At 47.4% G+C, this 16,721-nt stretch overlaps 1 protein-coding gene across 2 annotated transcripts in view; it reads right to left on the bottom strand.

Annotated features, from left to right (window-relative positions):
• Adar (Adenosine deaminase acting on RNA) overlaps positions 1–16,721 on the bottom strand; it is a 33,255-nt gene that overhangs the window by 11,112 nt on the left and 5,422 nt on the right. For both annotated transcript variants that reach the window (XM_037423233.2, XM_037423234.2), the window contains exon 4: positions 16,281–16,581. In XM_037423233.2, coding sequence (XP_037279130.1) covers positions 16,281–16,581 — 301 coding nt within the window. The remainder of the gene's footprint in view (positions 1–16,280; positions 16,582–16,721) is intronic.

Below are 16,721 nucleotides of genomic sequence, written 5' to 3'. Positions count from 1 at the left end.
GCTGCATGAGAGAGGCTCCGACGGCGGTGCTAGAGGCGTCTGTGAAAAGACCCAGGGGCGCCTATGGCTTGAGATGGGAGAGCAGCGTAGCGTTGCAGAGGGCAGTTTTGCAGTCTTCGAACGCTTGCGTTAAGGCTGGGGTCTACCGTAATTACTTGAATCTAACGCGCACCTTTTTTCCGGTTAAGCGAGTTCATAAATCGCATGCGCGTTAGAATCGAGTACGAACAAAAAAATTACGGTTAATCTATTGCCATCGGCAAATCCAAAATGGCCGCCCTACTACATGCGTCGGCATGGCGCGTCGGCCATTTCTGCCTATGTGTTTCCCAGGTGCGGCCCTTCGTACGTGTGCTGAGGAGTTCGTCATCTAGTAGTGCATTAGCATCGACGGCGTAGAAGGGCCGACTCCAAAAACTCGAGTGCACCACGATGCCGCTTTTAAAAGAAAAGTCATCGCGTGTGCAAAAATGGACGTAAATCGGGCTGCATCGCGGTCGTTCGGAGTTCCCGAAACGTCCGTGCGGGACCGGCGGAAACAAAAGCAGAAGATTGTCGACAGCAAAGCTTCACGCAAAGGCTTCAGTGGACCACAGCAGGGTCGGTTTCCGCAAATAATGAGCTGCTCGGTAATTATGTGCTTGAGCAGCGGGCGGCACAGCGGCCCGTGACGACAGAACTGCTCCAAGTGCGGGCTTTGCAATTAGTCTTAGAAAACGGTCTAATGCGGAGCCAGTTTAAAGCCAGCAGGTGCTGGCTAACTCTATGAAGAGGAAAGGCTTTTCCCTCCAAAGGGGAACATGCATATGCGAAAAGTTTTGCGGAGGAGTACGATAAAAAGCTTCACAGTTTTCAGAGGTTCGTCCTAAACTTGCGGCGCAACAACGGCTACCTGCTTGGGCAAATCGGGAATGCCTATCAGACGCCTCTTTACTTCGACATGCCTGGCACCACAACCGTCGAGCAGAAGGGGGCGAAGCAAGTTCGCGTGCTGACATTGGGCCACGGTAAAACTACAGTGACGGCAATGCTTTGTTACACGTCAGATGGGCACAAGCTTTGCCCGTACCTCATATTGAAATGAAAGACGCTCCTGAAAGGAGTCGTTTTTTCGAGTGGTGTGATCGTGCGGGCCAGCGAGAAAAATGGGTGCGCGTCGTTGCAATCGATGTCTTACGTTGTTTTTTTCGCGGTGGAAATCGGGTGCATGTTACAATCGAGGGCGCGGTAGAATCGAGTAAATACGGTAAGTGACAGGATGGTTGCCGCGTTGGCCGGCCAACGCATCATGGAGAGGGGGCTGATATGTGGCTGCTTTAGGCACGAAGCGCCTGTACAAGTTGAACATGCCCAGGAAACTGCGGAGGTCCTTCGCTGTGGCAGGCAGCGCGTAATTTTGCAGGGCCAGGATGCGGTCAGGCAAGGGTCTAGTTCCTTCTGAAGAGATTTTATGGCCAAGAAACGTGACGACGGGGGCGCCGAGCATGCTCTTCTGAACGTTTATGAGTAAGCCGTGTTCGTTGAGACGCTGGAACTGTTGACGAAGGTGTTGGCGATGTTCCGTTTCAATGCGTGAGAAGATCAAGATGTCGTCTAGGTAGAGGAAACAGAAGTCCAGGCCTCGGACGACGTCGTCGATGAAGCACTGAAAGGTTTGCCCCGCGTTGCGGAGACCAAAACTCATGAAAGGGAATTCGAATAGACCGAAAGGCGTGATAATTGCGGTCTCTGGGACGTCATCCGAATATACAGGAATTTGTGTGTAGGCCTTTACGAGGTCCACCACTGAGAAGATAGTGCAGCCGTCTAAGCGGTGTGCAAAGTCCTGTATATGACGGACAAGGTACCTGTCGGGGACGGTGCGGGCCTTGAGGGCGCGATAACCTCCGCAGGGGCGCCAGCCATTGGTATTCTTTGGTACCAGATGAAGCGGTGAGGCGTAAGGTCCCTCCAAGCGGCGGGCAGTATCTTCGCGGAGCTGGCTTTGAATTCGGCCAGTGCGATTCGTAAGTGGTCGGGGCTAGCCGACGGGCGCGGCATGAGACCGGGGGGCCTGGAGTAGTACTAATGTAGTGCACGGTTGAGTGACGCACCTCTCGCGGACGCCCGCTAGGTCGAGTCAGGTCGGGAAATTCTGCGAGGATGTCATGGTATGGCGACTGGTTCCCAATGGTGAGTGCCTTGACACTAGGCTGTTACGTGGTCGCACGTTGGCCCGTCGTGAAGAGGCCTGTTGTAGCGTCGATAAGTCGGTCATATTGGCAGTCAGGTAGAAGATTGTAGTACGCCAAGAAGTCGGACCCGATGATCGGCTCTGCGACGTCGGCGATGACGAAATTCCATGGAAAATCTCGACACAGGTTTTCGAAGGTGATGTTAAGGCGGAGCGAGCTGTAGGTCTTCATGGCCGAATGGTTCGTCGCGGTGAGCTCAAAGGACGTGCAAGGACGCTTGTCACGCAGGAAGGTTTGGGGAAAGCAACAGATGTCGGAGCCACAGTCGACGAGGAACCGCCGCTTTGTGCCTTGGTCGGTGACGAATATGCGACGACCTCTAAGTTGGCAGCTTGCGGCCGTCTCTGGGGCTGCCGTTGAAGTTTCCCTGACGTCCAGCTGAGCAAGGTGGTTGACATTTCCGGGCTTTGTCCCCGAAGCGGCGATGGTAGTAGCAGGGGCCGTTATCATTTCCGTGCGATGAAGCGGCGTTGTTGTCTCGGCTTTGGGAGCGTTTTTGTAGACGCAGCTTCGGGCTTTAATCCAGGCGCCTTTGAATTGAGTCCAGCTGATGGTGATTTCGTCGACACGGCGCGCGAGCTCGCTGCTGGACTGTCGGGTGTCAACGGCGTTGACGGTGAGAGGTGATGCTGGTAACGAAATCTCGCCGACTTGATCAGCGATGTGAGAGAGCTGGTCCAGCGGCAGATTCGGCTGCACCTGGAGGATGGCCTGCGCATGTGAGGGTAGACGCTGAAGCCAGATGATACGAAGGAGGGAGTCGTCGACCCGGGTGCTGCCCAAGAGGTCACGCATGTAATGCAGGAGCTGCGATGGCTTGCGGTCACCGAGTTCTTCGTGCTGGAGTAGGTGACGCACCTTCTCGTCTTGTGAAGGTGAAAGCCGGCGGATCAGTTCCCTCTTCAGGTGTAGGTAACGGTCATCAGCAGGGGGATTCGCAAATATACCGCGAACCTCAGCCGCATAGTGAGAGTCTAGATGGGCGACGACGTAGTCATAGCCCGTCCGGTCCTGGGTGATGCGTGCCGTGGAAAACTGCGCCTCGACTTGAGCGAAGCACACGTCAGGCGCCTCTGCCCAAAACGGCGGAAGTTTGACGGCGACGCGACAAACGACCGTGTTGGTGGCGGCCGCAGCAATGGAGGCGCCCGAGGTGGCAGGGACCGCTGGAGCGAAGTTTTGGGGGGCGTGACCCAAGTGGGGTGGTGCACGGTCGTCGGACAAGAGTGCTTCGTTTTCATTGCGCTGCTGCTGTTCCCGGAGCTGCTGCTCTTGGTTCTGGATCACTTGCTGCTGGGCCTACAGTTGTTGCAGTTGTTGTACTTGTTGTTGAAGGGCAGCAAGGGTTTCCTCGTCGGCCATGACATTGCAGTACGTTCGTTTTCCGGGTCACCAGATGTGGGATAACATAACTTTGATGTTTTCGCACTGAACGTTCTACAACGACTGCCCCTGAATCGGGGCACACACACAGTTTTCTCGCTTATTTCAGGCAAGAGTGTTCTTATCGCTGGTGCCCGTATTTGGAGGCATCGCCGCGACGCGCAGAAGCGGCGCCAACCTGTTTGGCCACACATTCTTTATGGTCGGAAAGTTACATTTGAAGAACGTCCCCCCCCCCCCCCCATCATAAGACATGAAATTTCGCATGAGGATTCCTCTTGATACAGTAACAACAGTATGTGCATACAGATTCAATAAAGCATTTCATTAGAAATGCAGTTGTGCATTCTCCTCAGAGGCTTTTCTGCTGTCATCTTGAACTATGGTCCATGATCAAGCAAAAGCCTCCTCTTCAAATCTGGTCTGATTATCTTTCACCATCGGCGGAGGCTTGCTTGGGATTTTTTACGATGCTATGTGTGTGACTCCTCCTGCCCCATTCATGCTACATTACTTGAAAAGAAGACACAGTCGATAGCACTCTGTGGCAACACTGTTTTTGGCTATTAACATGCAAAAAACAATGCATGCAAATCTTCATTTTACTGTAATAAAAAGAAAAAGAAGGAAAGGGTCGTTTACATTTTCAGAAAGCTCAGGAACAGGTGCTGGAAGCTTCTGCAAAGAACGCAGCACTGAAGGGACAATTGCGACGACTCACTTGACAACACTCGTGTTATGCCATCAGAAACTGCACACGGGGTTCGTACAGGTTTCCAAAGCGAAAGTTCAGGGTATTCAAGGACTTTCCAGGATCTGTCGTAGGTTTTTCAAGGTCTGAAGGTGGCATGCAAACTTCGAATTTTTCCCTTTATATTTTCAAACATGGCCAATTTTATTGTACCACCATAAACGGACACCAATCTCGCAATTAAATTTAAAAAAATCTAGTAGTCTTGGTAGGTTCTTAAGAACACAACACGCACTGAATGCTTACAAGAGTGTGAGATTATAAAAATGATCGAGATAGCATTCATTGCTACGCCACACCGACGAACAATTTTTTTTCCCAGCCCAGTTCTGCAAAACAGAACCATGTGCACACACGTTAAATTGCCGTTTATAAACTGGGCAGTTTGTCAGGTCGACAGCGATCTACCATATTAAGGAGGTTAAAACGTCAATCTGGGAGTGCACTGCTCAAGAAATTCAAGGACTTTCATGGACAATGAAAAATGTTATGATTTTCCAGGGCATTGACAACCCATTTTTCAAATTCAAGGGTTTTTAAGAATTTCATGGGCCTGTACGCACCCCGACTGCACACCTTGAGCACTACATGAGTGTGCTGCCGTTCTTCACCTCTTCTTTCACTACGCCAGGTCTGAGAGTAGTTACCTACATTACTTGAAACAATTAAAGCTGCCAGTTGTGGCACACTATCCGTATTCAATACTTGCACAGGCACGAAGAAGAGCACAGATGCTCCAAACAAATGTGTGCTAAGAATATGAGTGTGTGTGGTTTTAGTCAGTAGCAAGCTGCCTACGAGTCACTCAAAGTGCTGAAAGTTATCACATAAATATGGGTACTACATTTTGAAGCAGCAGCCCCGATTCTAAAAAGATCCCCATACGAATAGACACGGGGTCACGAGGAAGAAGCAAAAATTTCCCTGAATGAAATTTGGAGGAACGAAAAAAATCTTTGAAGTCAGTACAACATTCATAGTGACAACACATATGTAATAGCGTAGCTCGAAACGAGGAAAAATCCTTCCCCCCTCATTCGTGCTTGCAGCGATTTAGTGCCCAGTTAAGCAGCATTAAAAAAAATCTAATTCTGGGACTCTAGATGTTTAACATTGAATACAGTGTTCAATGAAGCTAGGAGCGGGAAAAAGGTTTACCGTCAAATACCATATCCATAAGGGGAGATGCTACTTGAAGACACTTTCATCTATTGCGATAGCAATTATATGGACACTCGGGCTGGATTTCGCTGCGGGTGCCGGTGTCATGCACTGTATACCGTAATTACTCGAATCTAACGCGCACCTTTTTTCCGGTTAAGCGAGTTCATAAATCGCATGCGCGTTAGAATCGAGTACGAACAAAAAAATTACGGCCAATCTATTGCCATCGGCAAATCTAAAATGGCCGCCCCCTACGTGCGTCGGCATGGCGCGTCGTCCATTTCTGCCTATGTGTTTCTCATGTGCGGCACTTCGTACGTGTGCTGAGGAGTTCATCTAGTAGTGCATTAGCATCGACGGCGTGGAATGGCCGACTCCAAAAACTCGAGTGCACCACGATGCCGCTTTTAAAAGAAAAGTCATCGCGTGTGCAGAAACGGACGGAAATCGGGCCGCATCGCGGTCGTTCGGAGTTCCCAAAACGTGCGTGCGGGACCGGCGGAAACAAAAGCAGAAGATTTTCGACAGCAAAGCTTTACGCAAAGACTTCAGTGGACCACAGCAGGGTCGGTTTCCGCAAATTAAAGAGCTGCTCGGCGAGTATGTGCTTTAGCAGCGAGCAGCACAGCGGCCCGTGATGGCAGAACTGCTCCAAGTGCGGGCTATGCAATTAGTCTTAGAAAAATGTCTAATGCGGAGCCAGTTTACAGCGAGCAGGTGCTGGCTAACTAACTTTATGAAGAGGAAAGGCTTTTCCCTCCAAAGGGGAACATGCATATGCGAAAAGTTTTGCGGAGGAGTACGATGAAAAGCTTCACAGTTTTGAGAGGTTCGTCCTAAACTTGCGGCGCAACAACGACTACCTGCTTGGGCAAATCGGGAATGCCGATCAGACGCCTCTTTACTTCGACATGCCTGGCACCACAACCGTCGAGAAGACGGGGGCGAAGCAAGTTCGCGCGCTGACATCGGTCCACGGTAAAACTACAGTGACGGCAATGCTCTGTTACACGTCAGATGGGCACAAGCTTCGCCCGTACCTCATATTTAAATGGAAGACGCTCCCGAAAGGAGTCGTTTTTTCGAGTGGTGTGATCATGCGGGCCAGCGAGAAAAAATGGGTGCGCATTGCAATCGATGTCTTACGTTTTTTTTTTTTTCGCGGTGGAAATCGGGTGCGCGTTACAATCGAGGGCGCGGTAGAATCGAGTAAATACGGTATGTATACGTATCTATATATATGAAAACGCAAGAAAGAAAAACATCCAGAAAAAAAAAAGGACTCCAATATGCGGAATCCAACGTGGGACCTCCGTGTCGTGAATGCGAGGCATTAACCACTAGGCCACTGCGGGGCACCTCCTTCAATGTTCAAACGGCAAGCTAGTTATATCCATCACTTACTGCTGTTGGCGGGCATCTCAGGGTGGAGGAGGGGGGTGGGGTGGGAGAGAGAATTCTTGCGTTTTCAGCATTATCAGCAAGATGGCACAATGAGCGCGCGGTGGCTCTCATCTCTCACGTGTACATTGGCCCGTGGAGAGGAGGGAAGTGGACGATCTCTCAAGCGCCCATATTTCCCGGTGGGGAGGATCATACGCCTTGGCTGGCGTTGGGCTTGCACTGGAACGATTCTGTTGTAGTTATGGGGCGCACAAAGGTCACTCCAATCGATGCACAGCCTTCATTTGCAAAAAGGGCGCGCTTTTCAGACACAGCAAAGCAACAACCGACACGCTTATTCACGTTCATCTGTATGTGTGAGTACGTTTCGGGCGTTACTTGTGCATAAGAAATGCGGGGCATGTTTCAATCTGCTTGCCATTCTGCGCGTGACCTCCCAATTTGTTGCTATCGCGTTCATTGCTTCGCCTTTGCGGCAAAGCTGTGAGTTTGCTTTTATTATTAACTCTGGAGCAATGAAACTTGAGCTGTTTATAGAACTTTTATGATTTGAAATATATAATTGGTTTTCTTGCTGCACACTTTTAGTTCTGCAACATGACAAAGAGAAAAACTTAGGCCTTTTGCACCCCCCCCCCCCTCTTTTTATCACTAAACTTCCACAATTTTTTACCATTGATGCCGTATTGACTCACTTAACTTGGACACTTTTTTTGCGACTTTGGGGCTTCAAGGAAGGGGCGTGCAAATTAAGTGGAGATTTCTCAAATTCTTATGAAATAATGTGCAATAGTCCAAACACGCGCAGTACATACATTAAAAAAAAAGAAGAAAGGAAAGAAAGTGAAGTGCAAATGAAGTGTACTTGTTTATTAAACAGAATTAACATGTATTTTAACCAGTCAGATACTGTCACACGCGGTCTAGTGGGAATCACTGATCAAGAGTTTTGATTGAGAATCCCTGTCGCGGCCGCTGTCAGTGCCCTCCCAAAGCGCGTAGTCCTTGGTTACATCGAGCGCATTCAAGTGATCCATCTTCTTGAATCACTGTTCGATAATGCTGGGAAAAACTAGGTCCCATGCCACGGCAACTCCGGAAGACCTTAGTGAGTCCTTCAACGGCAAGAAACTTGTATTGGCAAGAGTGCATACTCTTTTCCAGTACCGATCGCGCCGATCGCCACACGTTGAAGAAGTTCATGCTGAAGTGCTTGGCTTCTTTGGCAAACTTTCTTACAGCGTGCTTGACTTCCATCACATCTCTATTTATTGTAGCCCATCACAAGGGAACATTGAAAACACGATAGATGGATGGCGAAACCTGAACTTCCAAATAGACCAAGCCTGCATTGCACCGCAGACACAGACAAGGGGAACAGTCAGCGTGACAGGCGCTGGCAAACCTTCGATGCAACGAGAGCGTGCAGTCTCACGGCGGTAGAGATGGGCATAGAGTGTTCTGATAGGAAGACAAGGGGGATAAACGCTCGAGCTGTTCCGGCGACCTGACAAAGTTTGAGTGTTCAGGTACGGTAATCTAGGGACCCTTGTTCAGGTGAAGTCCTCGAAAGAAGAGACTTCGCACTCACAGCTTGTTTGACTGCACTCTCGTAGTCGGTGAGGCGCGCCCTTCCAAAGCATCCAAAGGTTCAAGGTCTCTTTGTGCGTGCACCCGCGAACTGGCTCGGCCGGTTCCGGGAGCGCATAATATGCGAATAAATTCCCTTTTTCTTTGTTTAGTAAAACTGGCAAAATATTGGGGGTGCGCAGATTATGCGAGGGTGCAAATCATGCGAGTAAATATGGTACTTCATAATGTTTCAAATAAAATGTAGAATGCAGTAAACTAATTAAGAAGTGCATAAAAATATGCAATAGACGTAAAAAATTTTAGCATGTTCATACTTTTACCCTAGTAAAGGGTTACATGAAATTTTGATATGATAAAAATGTTGAAATTTAAACAAGATAACTGCATTTCTCGTACTTTGGGAAAATTTGGGCAAAATTTCATGCAGATCCAAGCCTTAGAAGTATCCGAAAAAGGAGGGCACAATGAAAAAAAATGGCAAAATATGTGTTTTGAGAAAAATGAGTTTTGAAGTTAAAATTTAGTGTTTATTCATGAAAGATGTCACTACATAACGAAATATGCACAAAGAAAAAAAGAACAATTTTTCTTGTAGTGGCCACTGCCACTGAAACGCAGCACCATAAGTTTGTCTCTCACAGATCTTTTGAGCTGACCCCTCAGAGACAGGGCCATGAAACGCTTGGCAAACTTTTTTCCATTTTTAGTATGGCAGAGCCTAGTGCCGACTGCAAGCCAGGCAGAAGTTCGACAGGCCTTTGAAATCAAAACAAAGTCCAGTGTCGAGGAATACAACAAGGCCGATGCCAATGTGGCTCTTGTGGCCCCGTTTGTGCCACGTACAGTAGTACATAATGGCAATATCGTCTCCGCCAACTTCCCTCACTGTGAGCTCTCTAGAACTCGCAAGATTGGCGCAGACTGCATACACTGTCGTAACACGAACTTTTTGGCTGATGGCTGTGAATGACTTGTGATGCATTGGCCTTTGCAAGCCATGAATTGCCGCAAATCAGACTAGCAACACGTAGCCCAATCCTACAGAGCGCGCTGTCAAAACAGCTTTTACGTTGACAGCGTAGCTATCATGCAAGCGACGGCTTTTTTCACCCATAATGGAGATAAACACATAAGAAAAGCACTGTTCAGTTGCGCTTCTCGACGAGACATGAACCCTGCAAGTAGACTTCACAGCATACACAGGCGCGCAGCGGCCAGTGGCAGTCCTCGATCCGTACTAGACGACTTAAAAGCCAATCACAACGCTAAAAAAAAAAGGCAACAAAAGCATGCTTATTATTATTTCTTGCACTGCAGCAGAGCGGGAGACCGTCGTTATTCAAAGAGTGAAGCTCGGCTCTTTTTCTCATGCAATTGACAACGGCGAGCGGGGGCGCATTATTAGCAGCACGGTACTAGAATATGGCACACTTTCGGCCTTCTAATAGCTACCTTACGTTCTTTAAGGGGAGACCCTGGTGTTTTAAAAAAATTTTCTGTTCATTATCATATTCAAATGAAATTTTCAGGCAATGTATCTTTTAACCTGCTGTGAAGATATATGCAATCCATTTTCTTTTATCTCAAGTAGCTTTAGAGATATTGAATAAATAATGAATGGTTGGATTGCCCAATTATTCTGTAATTTAATCATTAAATATCCTTGAACACTTTATATGGACATAGTCTAGAATAATCAAGGATCACAACTATACTATCACTGCAATTTTAGCTCTATTTTTATAAAAGTTATTGCCATATGTAATATAATGGTTGGGAACATTGGAATTTTCATGAGATTTATCAGCACATAAAAAATTTTCTCCTGAATAAATATAAATTTTAGTAGTCTTATTGTGTATAGGAACTCGTAAGCTGTCAATTGCAACAAGAATCGTTGAAATCTGATCACCAGATCAAAAGATACTGTGGGCAACAGTATAGCACATAGGCAAAAAACTGATTTTGAGAAAACACAAAAAGAAGTTTGAAGAAGAGGTTTAATTCTTGCCAAAAAAGTGCCGCCATATCCACGAAGTGAATGATGATGAGTGGGCGAAGCTCTGAAGGTAAACCTCGTAAACCATGAATCCTCCGTACATTTTGCCCACTCGATTTTATTACAACGCTTCCCTAGCGTACGTCGCCGCACTAAATCAAACGATTGCCTTCCACAAATGACACGCACCATATGTGACATCCTTCCCATTTTATATCTTCTCGCATCTTACGTCATCAACTTCAAGTACTGCCATCTGGTTTATAACATCTTGCATCTTTTCATCATCAGCTACAAGTACCGTCATCTAGTGAACACTGCAAGGACTAAACGAGAGGTGGCTCCATACAAGGTACGGCACCGCCATCTAGTGAACTTTGCAAAAACTAAACGAGAGGTGGCTACATACAGGGGACGCACAGCCCACACCTTAAGGAGCTTCGCCCCTAAAAAGCAACAGATGGGAGTCCTTTTTGCTCTAGAAGCCACCAGGCTCATAATCACCATCACTCTCTTTCACGCGCCTCTTCTTCATGGCATTCTTGAAGTCTTCTGCTCTGGTATGCTTTTTGTCACATGCCGCAAGCCGCTGCTGGTCCTTTTCCAGACATCTTTCAACATCTGTGTTGCCTTGGTTCAAATGCAGCTCCTTCAAAATGGCCTCAGAAGAACGTTTCTTTCCAGCATTGAACCGAGCAACCGCTTCCGCAACAGCAGTTTCGACTGTGAAGAGCGAGGCGTGCTTGGTTTTCGGTACAAGCGACCAGATCACTGAATGGAGGCTCTCATTCGAGTTTTGCCGCTTTGGCAGCGCACCAACAGCTTTCGATCTGAGAGGCGAGTGTACACTGGAAGGAGCGCTTCTGCAACATATTCCGGGAGGTTGTACCGTTGCTTAGGAGGAGCCTGCTGCCTTGCCACTGCCTTGTTGTGGGCACACCATGAGTCTGCTCCCTTTGGGCACCGTGAATGTTGTGGCTTTGCATCAGTAGAAGTCACATGATAGTAAGTGGCAAGGACAGCATTCTCCATCTCATCGATGTTTCCCTGGTGTGCCTTGAGTGCCCAACCATAATAATTTGTAAGCTTCGTTACAAGCTCAGCAGTGAGCTTTCCTTTGCCACCGAGGCTTGGCCGACCTTCCCCCTTGCTCTTCTGCAGGAGGTGTCTCAGTGCAGCGCCCATCCTTTTATGTATATGATTGACGCAATCCTCCTTTTCGATGGCCACGAAGCCATACACTTGCTCCTCCTGAAGGCTGTTGAAAGCGCGGCTATCGCCATCGCACAACATCGTTGTGTAGCGGAATCCATGCTTTTCGAGGGGCCGGCGAAACAGAATTTTGGCAGCCTCCACCTCCATCTGGCCAGGCTTGCTCGAAGACGATAATTATAGCGCGAGAACAAAACGACGACACAGAGACAAGAAGGACACGAAATACCTTCTTGTCTCTGTGTCGTCGTTTTGTTCTCGCGCTATAATTATCGTCATGCCATACCAACTAGCCCAAGCTGCCACACTTGCTCGAAGAGTTTTTTTGGCACTTGTGCCGAGCTCGCCCCTCACTGCATCGAGGGTCGTCGTCCTTGGGGCCAATCTCGCAACCCAAACAGAAGTTCGAGAGAACTTTGAAGTCCAACACATAGCCCAAAAACAGTTCTATTACAGTTACCACACAAATGTGTGACAAGTGGCCACGAGTGAGCCAAGTCCCGTCATAGGAAACTGCGATATTGCCGGGGTTCCCGAAATTCAGTTCAGAATAGATGGCCTTCACAGCTGTTGCGCACTCGCTCATAATAACCGCGGATGCGTTCATCGCAACAGGGTTCATCTTGGTTTTGACATAGTCTTGGTACGTTTTGTTGTGCATTCCACGACGAGACACATTCAGGGCCGAAAAAATGTCGTTTAGCACGGTCTGCCCATTGCCCGTGCTCATAACTGCACGAGCCGCAAGCACATTTACTTTGAAAGGGTTGCAGGTCGCATTCCCCCCTGCTCTCGGCGAGCTCCATCCGGCGCTGACATCTCCGCAGACGGCACAGTTCACCACTATTCTAACTGCGAATCCGTACTCACGGTCGCCCCGTGACAAGTTCAATGGGCCAGAGCAGAATTCGCATTTCGCGCACCGAAGCAGTTGGTTTAGGAGCGGTAGGCTTAGCAGCGTAAACTCGATGCCGGACCCCGCCGCTTCCGGGGAATCTCCGATAAGCGACCGCTTTCGGCAGGTAGCTGATAACGAAGACAGCTTCTGTTGTTGCTCTTCCGCGCGATGCTCAATTGCCACTTTTTCCGCTTCTGTCACAAAATGCGTATCGACGCGCGTTGTCCTCGTGTCGTCGGCCACAGGCATCGCTTGCGCGGCTGCAGCTTCGGTGGATATCGTACACTCGCTGGTGCATGTCGCGGAGCTCATCACCGTCGATTTACTCGACGCTGCTTCAGGTATCCGAGACCGACGCTTGCGATTTTGCCGTAGGCATGAGCTGTCGCGAATTTGCGTCGCCCGCCAGCCATCGTCGCGTCCGAACAATTTGTGACAAGGAGTCGCGCATTGTTCCACACAGTCGGGCAGACGAAATTTTCGGTCGTTCAATCGTAGAGCAGGATTTGCCCCACGTGGTATAAACGCGCCAATGCCGTGCGAGTATTCCCTCCTTTTCGGAGGCGTGTAGCTCCATAGTCGCCAGACTTAGAGTATTTTTCTCGCTAAAACCGGATTGCTGAAAAATTTTGCTTTCAAATGATTCCAAAATGGCCGTGCTGCGGCTAACGGTTACCGCAGACGACGGCATTGAAATTGCCCGTTTTGGGGGCGCGTTTTCGAGCGAGAGTGATCATGAAAATCTCTTTAGAACGCAATAACAAAATAAATACTAATCGGAACGCGTTGATATTCCAGCAATAGATTCTTTTGGACCTCGAGATTTAAAAAAAAAAAAATATTTTGAAAAATTGATTTTTTAGCAATTTTTTGCTCTAAAAGACTCGTGTCTCCCTTTAAGACGCAATTTTAAAGTACTGCCAGTTGAGTCTTGACATAGATATTTATTTTGGAACAGTAGAGGTACTAATCTTAATGATGCTTGATATAGACTGCCAACCGACATGGCCGGCGCAGTTTTCCAAGTGTGGCATTTCAGTACCACCAGCACCCATTTCTATTGTGAGCAGAAGCAGTGGCTCACACGATGGCAATGACTGTGACTGCTGCACCATTCTCTCAAGCGACCAGTCGTAAGCGATGTTTGATGGTCAAATAAATGTTTCTTTGTATCACTCCCTCTTCTGAAAGACTTACTGGGGTGCTGTGGCCGCGGCATGAGGCTGTGTTCACAGTCAACTTTTCGCTTTCTTGCCTAGAAGGGGTTGCAAGTTGCGGTGTATGCATATAATCGGCAATATACAGTAGTACTGAACAGGCACCCATCAGGAGGCCCTAACAAGGGTAGCCCAATGTGTCCCAAGGGATGCTCCGCAGAGCTTTTACTCTGCTTGTTAACTACAGGCCCCAAAGAATCCCAAAGAGTAACTTAGACAACTCAAGGGAGAACAACATTTGTGTGCATGAGCTGGTGGTAGGGAGTAGGGGAAAAATTAGATTGAGAAGCACATGTCGGATCAAGACAGGCAAGGAAGTCACAAGAGGAAGTGAACTGCAGCTTGCATACTGCTTTCATAAAAAATAATTATTTGCAGGATTATTCACCAAATAAAAGAGCACTGATGCAGGTATTCATTTATTCCTTACTTCACACTGCTTGATAGTATGTTATTTTAGACATTCTGTCCGGCCAATAGAATCAGGATTAATGATAATGAGTCTTTAATGTACGTCGGACATCGCGGCAGAGTGTGTACAGACCATGTGCACAGACTCGCCCGAGGACTGCACGAGTAAAGCAAGGTTCAGTTCTGCAGGCGCACAGCCGAAACAATTGCAAACCCCTTTTGACAAAAGTGCGGAATTAGCGCAACACTATCCAAGCAGCGGAACTGCTGCGCATGTCACATTTACAATATGTGCGCATTAAAGAGACAGAAAAACATGAAACGCAAGAGAGCGTCAACTATGATAATACTGCAAGGAGGTATCATAGAAATTAAAAAAATGTGGAGTGCAAATGAAGCAGTGCATGCAGAAAAGTGCATGTGAGCCCAGAAGAATGTGCTTCACGCAGTGACTGCCGTAGTGGTTGCTTGCACAAGTTGCATGTGATCGGTGGTGGGTCCTAACACTGCGTAAGCCATGATGGCTGGTAGTTTCTTTTGCACGGTCCTTTCGCACGGTTAGCGAAGGCGGTCACATTAGCCCACTGTTTTGAAGATGCAGTGATGATGGAAACAATGAACTAAAACTACACTTTTCTTTCCCCATACAGCAGTCTATTAGTTCTGGATATGTTCTAAAACTATCTGGCAGTTTTAAAGTGAGAATTTACAAGACCTTTTTCTTATTGAAAAGTTTACAACTTTGCCAGAACATGCTGTGCAATACTGAATTAGCCCACTTATTTAAATTTTGCTCTACTTGGAATTACGAGGATTTGGCTATTTAAGGGGGCAGACTGCTCTTTGGGACCAAAAAGCGACAAAAAAAATAATTTTTTAAAATTGACATATTTGGTATCTGCAAGTATTTTGCTATCTCTCTGCAAATTTTTACACACCAGGAAGTGATAATTTTTTTGTAATGTATTCTAACTGTCCAGATCCTTGGTGCTGTTAACAAGAAGAACCTTCAAAAAAAATGGGGAACTAACTTCGAGGCCTCTTTATAATTTGCCGGCACTTGTGTTGGAAGCTCTGCTACGAATTTATGAGCACTTTTATGAGGATTGCAAAAGATGCACACTATGATTGTTGCTTTTTGAAGAAGCTGTGTGTTTTCTGTGTTTTCAGTTTTTTCCATTTTTCTCAAAAACGTAAATTTACAACTGTTCAATTCTGAGGCCTCAATACCTCTGCAGCTAGGGCAGGTACAACAATAATTCTTTTTGCAATGGAAACCTGTATGCGTGTAGGGTGCAAGTATGGGAGCAGATTTTAGAGAACAAGCCTTTTTAATTAAATACTCATCAAAATTTTAACACAATTCCAACTGCTTTTGAAAATGGATAGTTCATTTTGCTGTAAAATAATAAAAAAGGCTTAAAAACAAAAAACTCTTGCATTATTCCAATCTATAGTCATTAGTCTATGTTAGGATGTTTTAAATATCACTTTTAATTAAGCACTTTTTTTCTATGGCGGCCTTAAACAATAGGGGTTGAAGTTATCTCAGGAATAAGATGAGTTACAGAAAAACTAATTAAACATTTGAAATCAGCAGAGAAAACTGCATAATTCTGTGCAGTTTGATCAAGATCACTGAAGAAATAAACAAAAAATGTCTAAGAGCAGTCTGCCCCCTTAATGCAGCCGAAATTGATTCCTTCAAACCAATTTTTCATACATTCCTGCAGTAAATGTTGGCATATCAGTAGGCAAATGAATGATCAAATGTCGTGAGGTTGCCCACAAGCGGCCAAGGACAAAGGGAACAGACGTGAACCCTTGAAAGCCTGTCATTGACATCATTATCATCAAGCCAACTGCCGCAGCCCGAAGGCCTTTCCGAAGTATGACCAATTAACCCAGACTTACGCTTGCTACAACCACATTGTCCCCACATGCCTTTTTGTATCTGCTCATGCATATGAATACACATTGAAGGGTGGGTGTTCACCCCTAGACCAACACGCACCTGTCGGGACTCAGGGCTGGAGATGGCGCCCAGCCTAGGCCGGTGAAGCTGGAAAGGGCTCTCGGCCTCCAAGTGCAGACTGCCTTCGAGGCGGCCCCACATGGCACGCTGCATGTGCCACGGGTGGTACAAGGAACCCAGCACTACACTCTCCAGGTAGACGGGCTCAATGAAGAGCGACAAGAGTGAGCCCTGCAGGCCCAGCACATTCCAGCGGGCCAGCTTGTCTGAGCATGACATGGTGAGCAGCCGCTGCTGACCGTGCAGCACTCCATCCCATGTCTGCAGCACGGGGCCCAACCTGCTCAAATATGAGACAGTCGAACCCCTTTATAAGAGACACTGATGGAACAGACAATTGGGTATAAGAGACACAAATGTGCCTGCATCGAAATGTGGGTGCATGAGAAAATGCATACGTGGTACGCTGCTTATTATAGA

Source organism: Rhipicephalus microplus, chromosome 4 (genome assembly GCF_043290135.1).
Source record: "Rhipicephalus microplus isolate Deutch F79 chromosome 4, USDA_Rmic, whole genome shotgun sequence".
Taxonomy (NCBI): Eukaryota; Metazoa; Arthropoda; class Arachnida; order Ixodida; family Ixodidae; genus Rhipicephalus; species Rhipicephalus microplus.
Note: the sequence above shows the minus strand (reverse complement) of the source record. Positions and strands in the feature narration are given on the sequence as shown.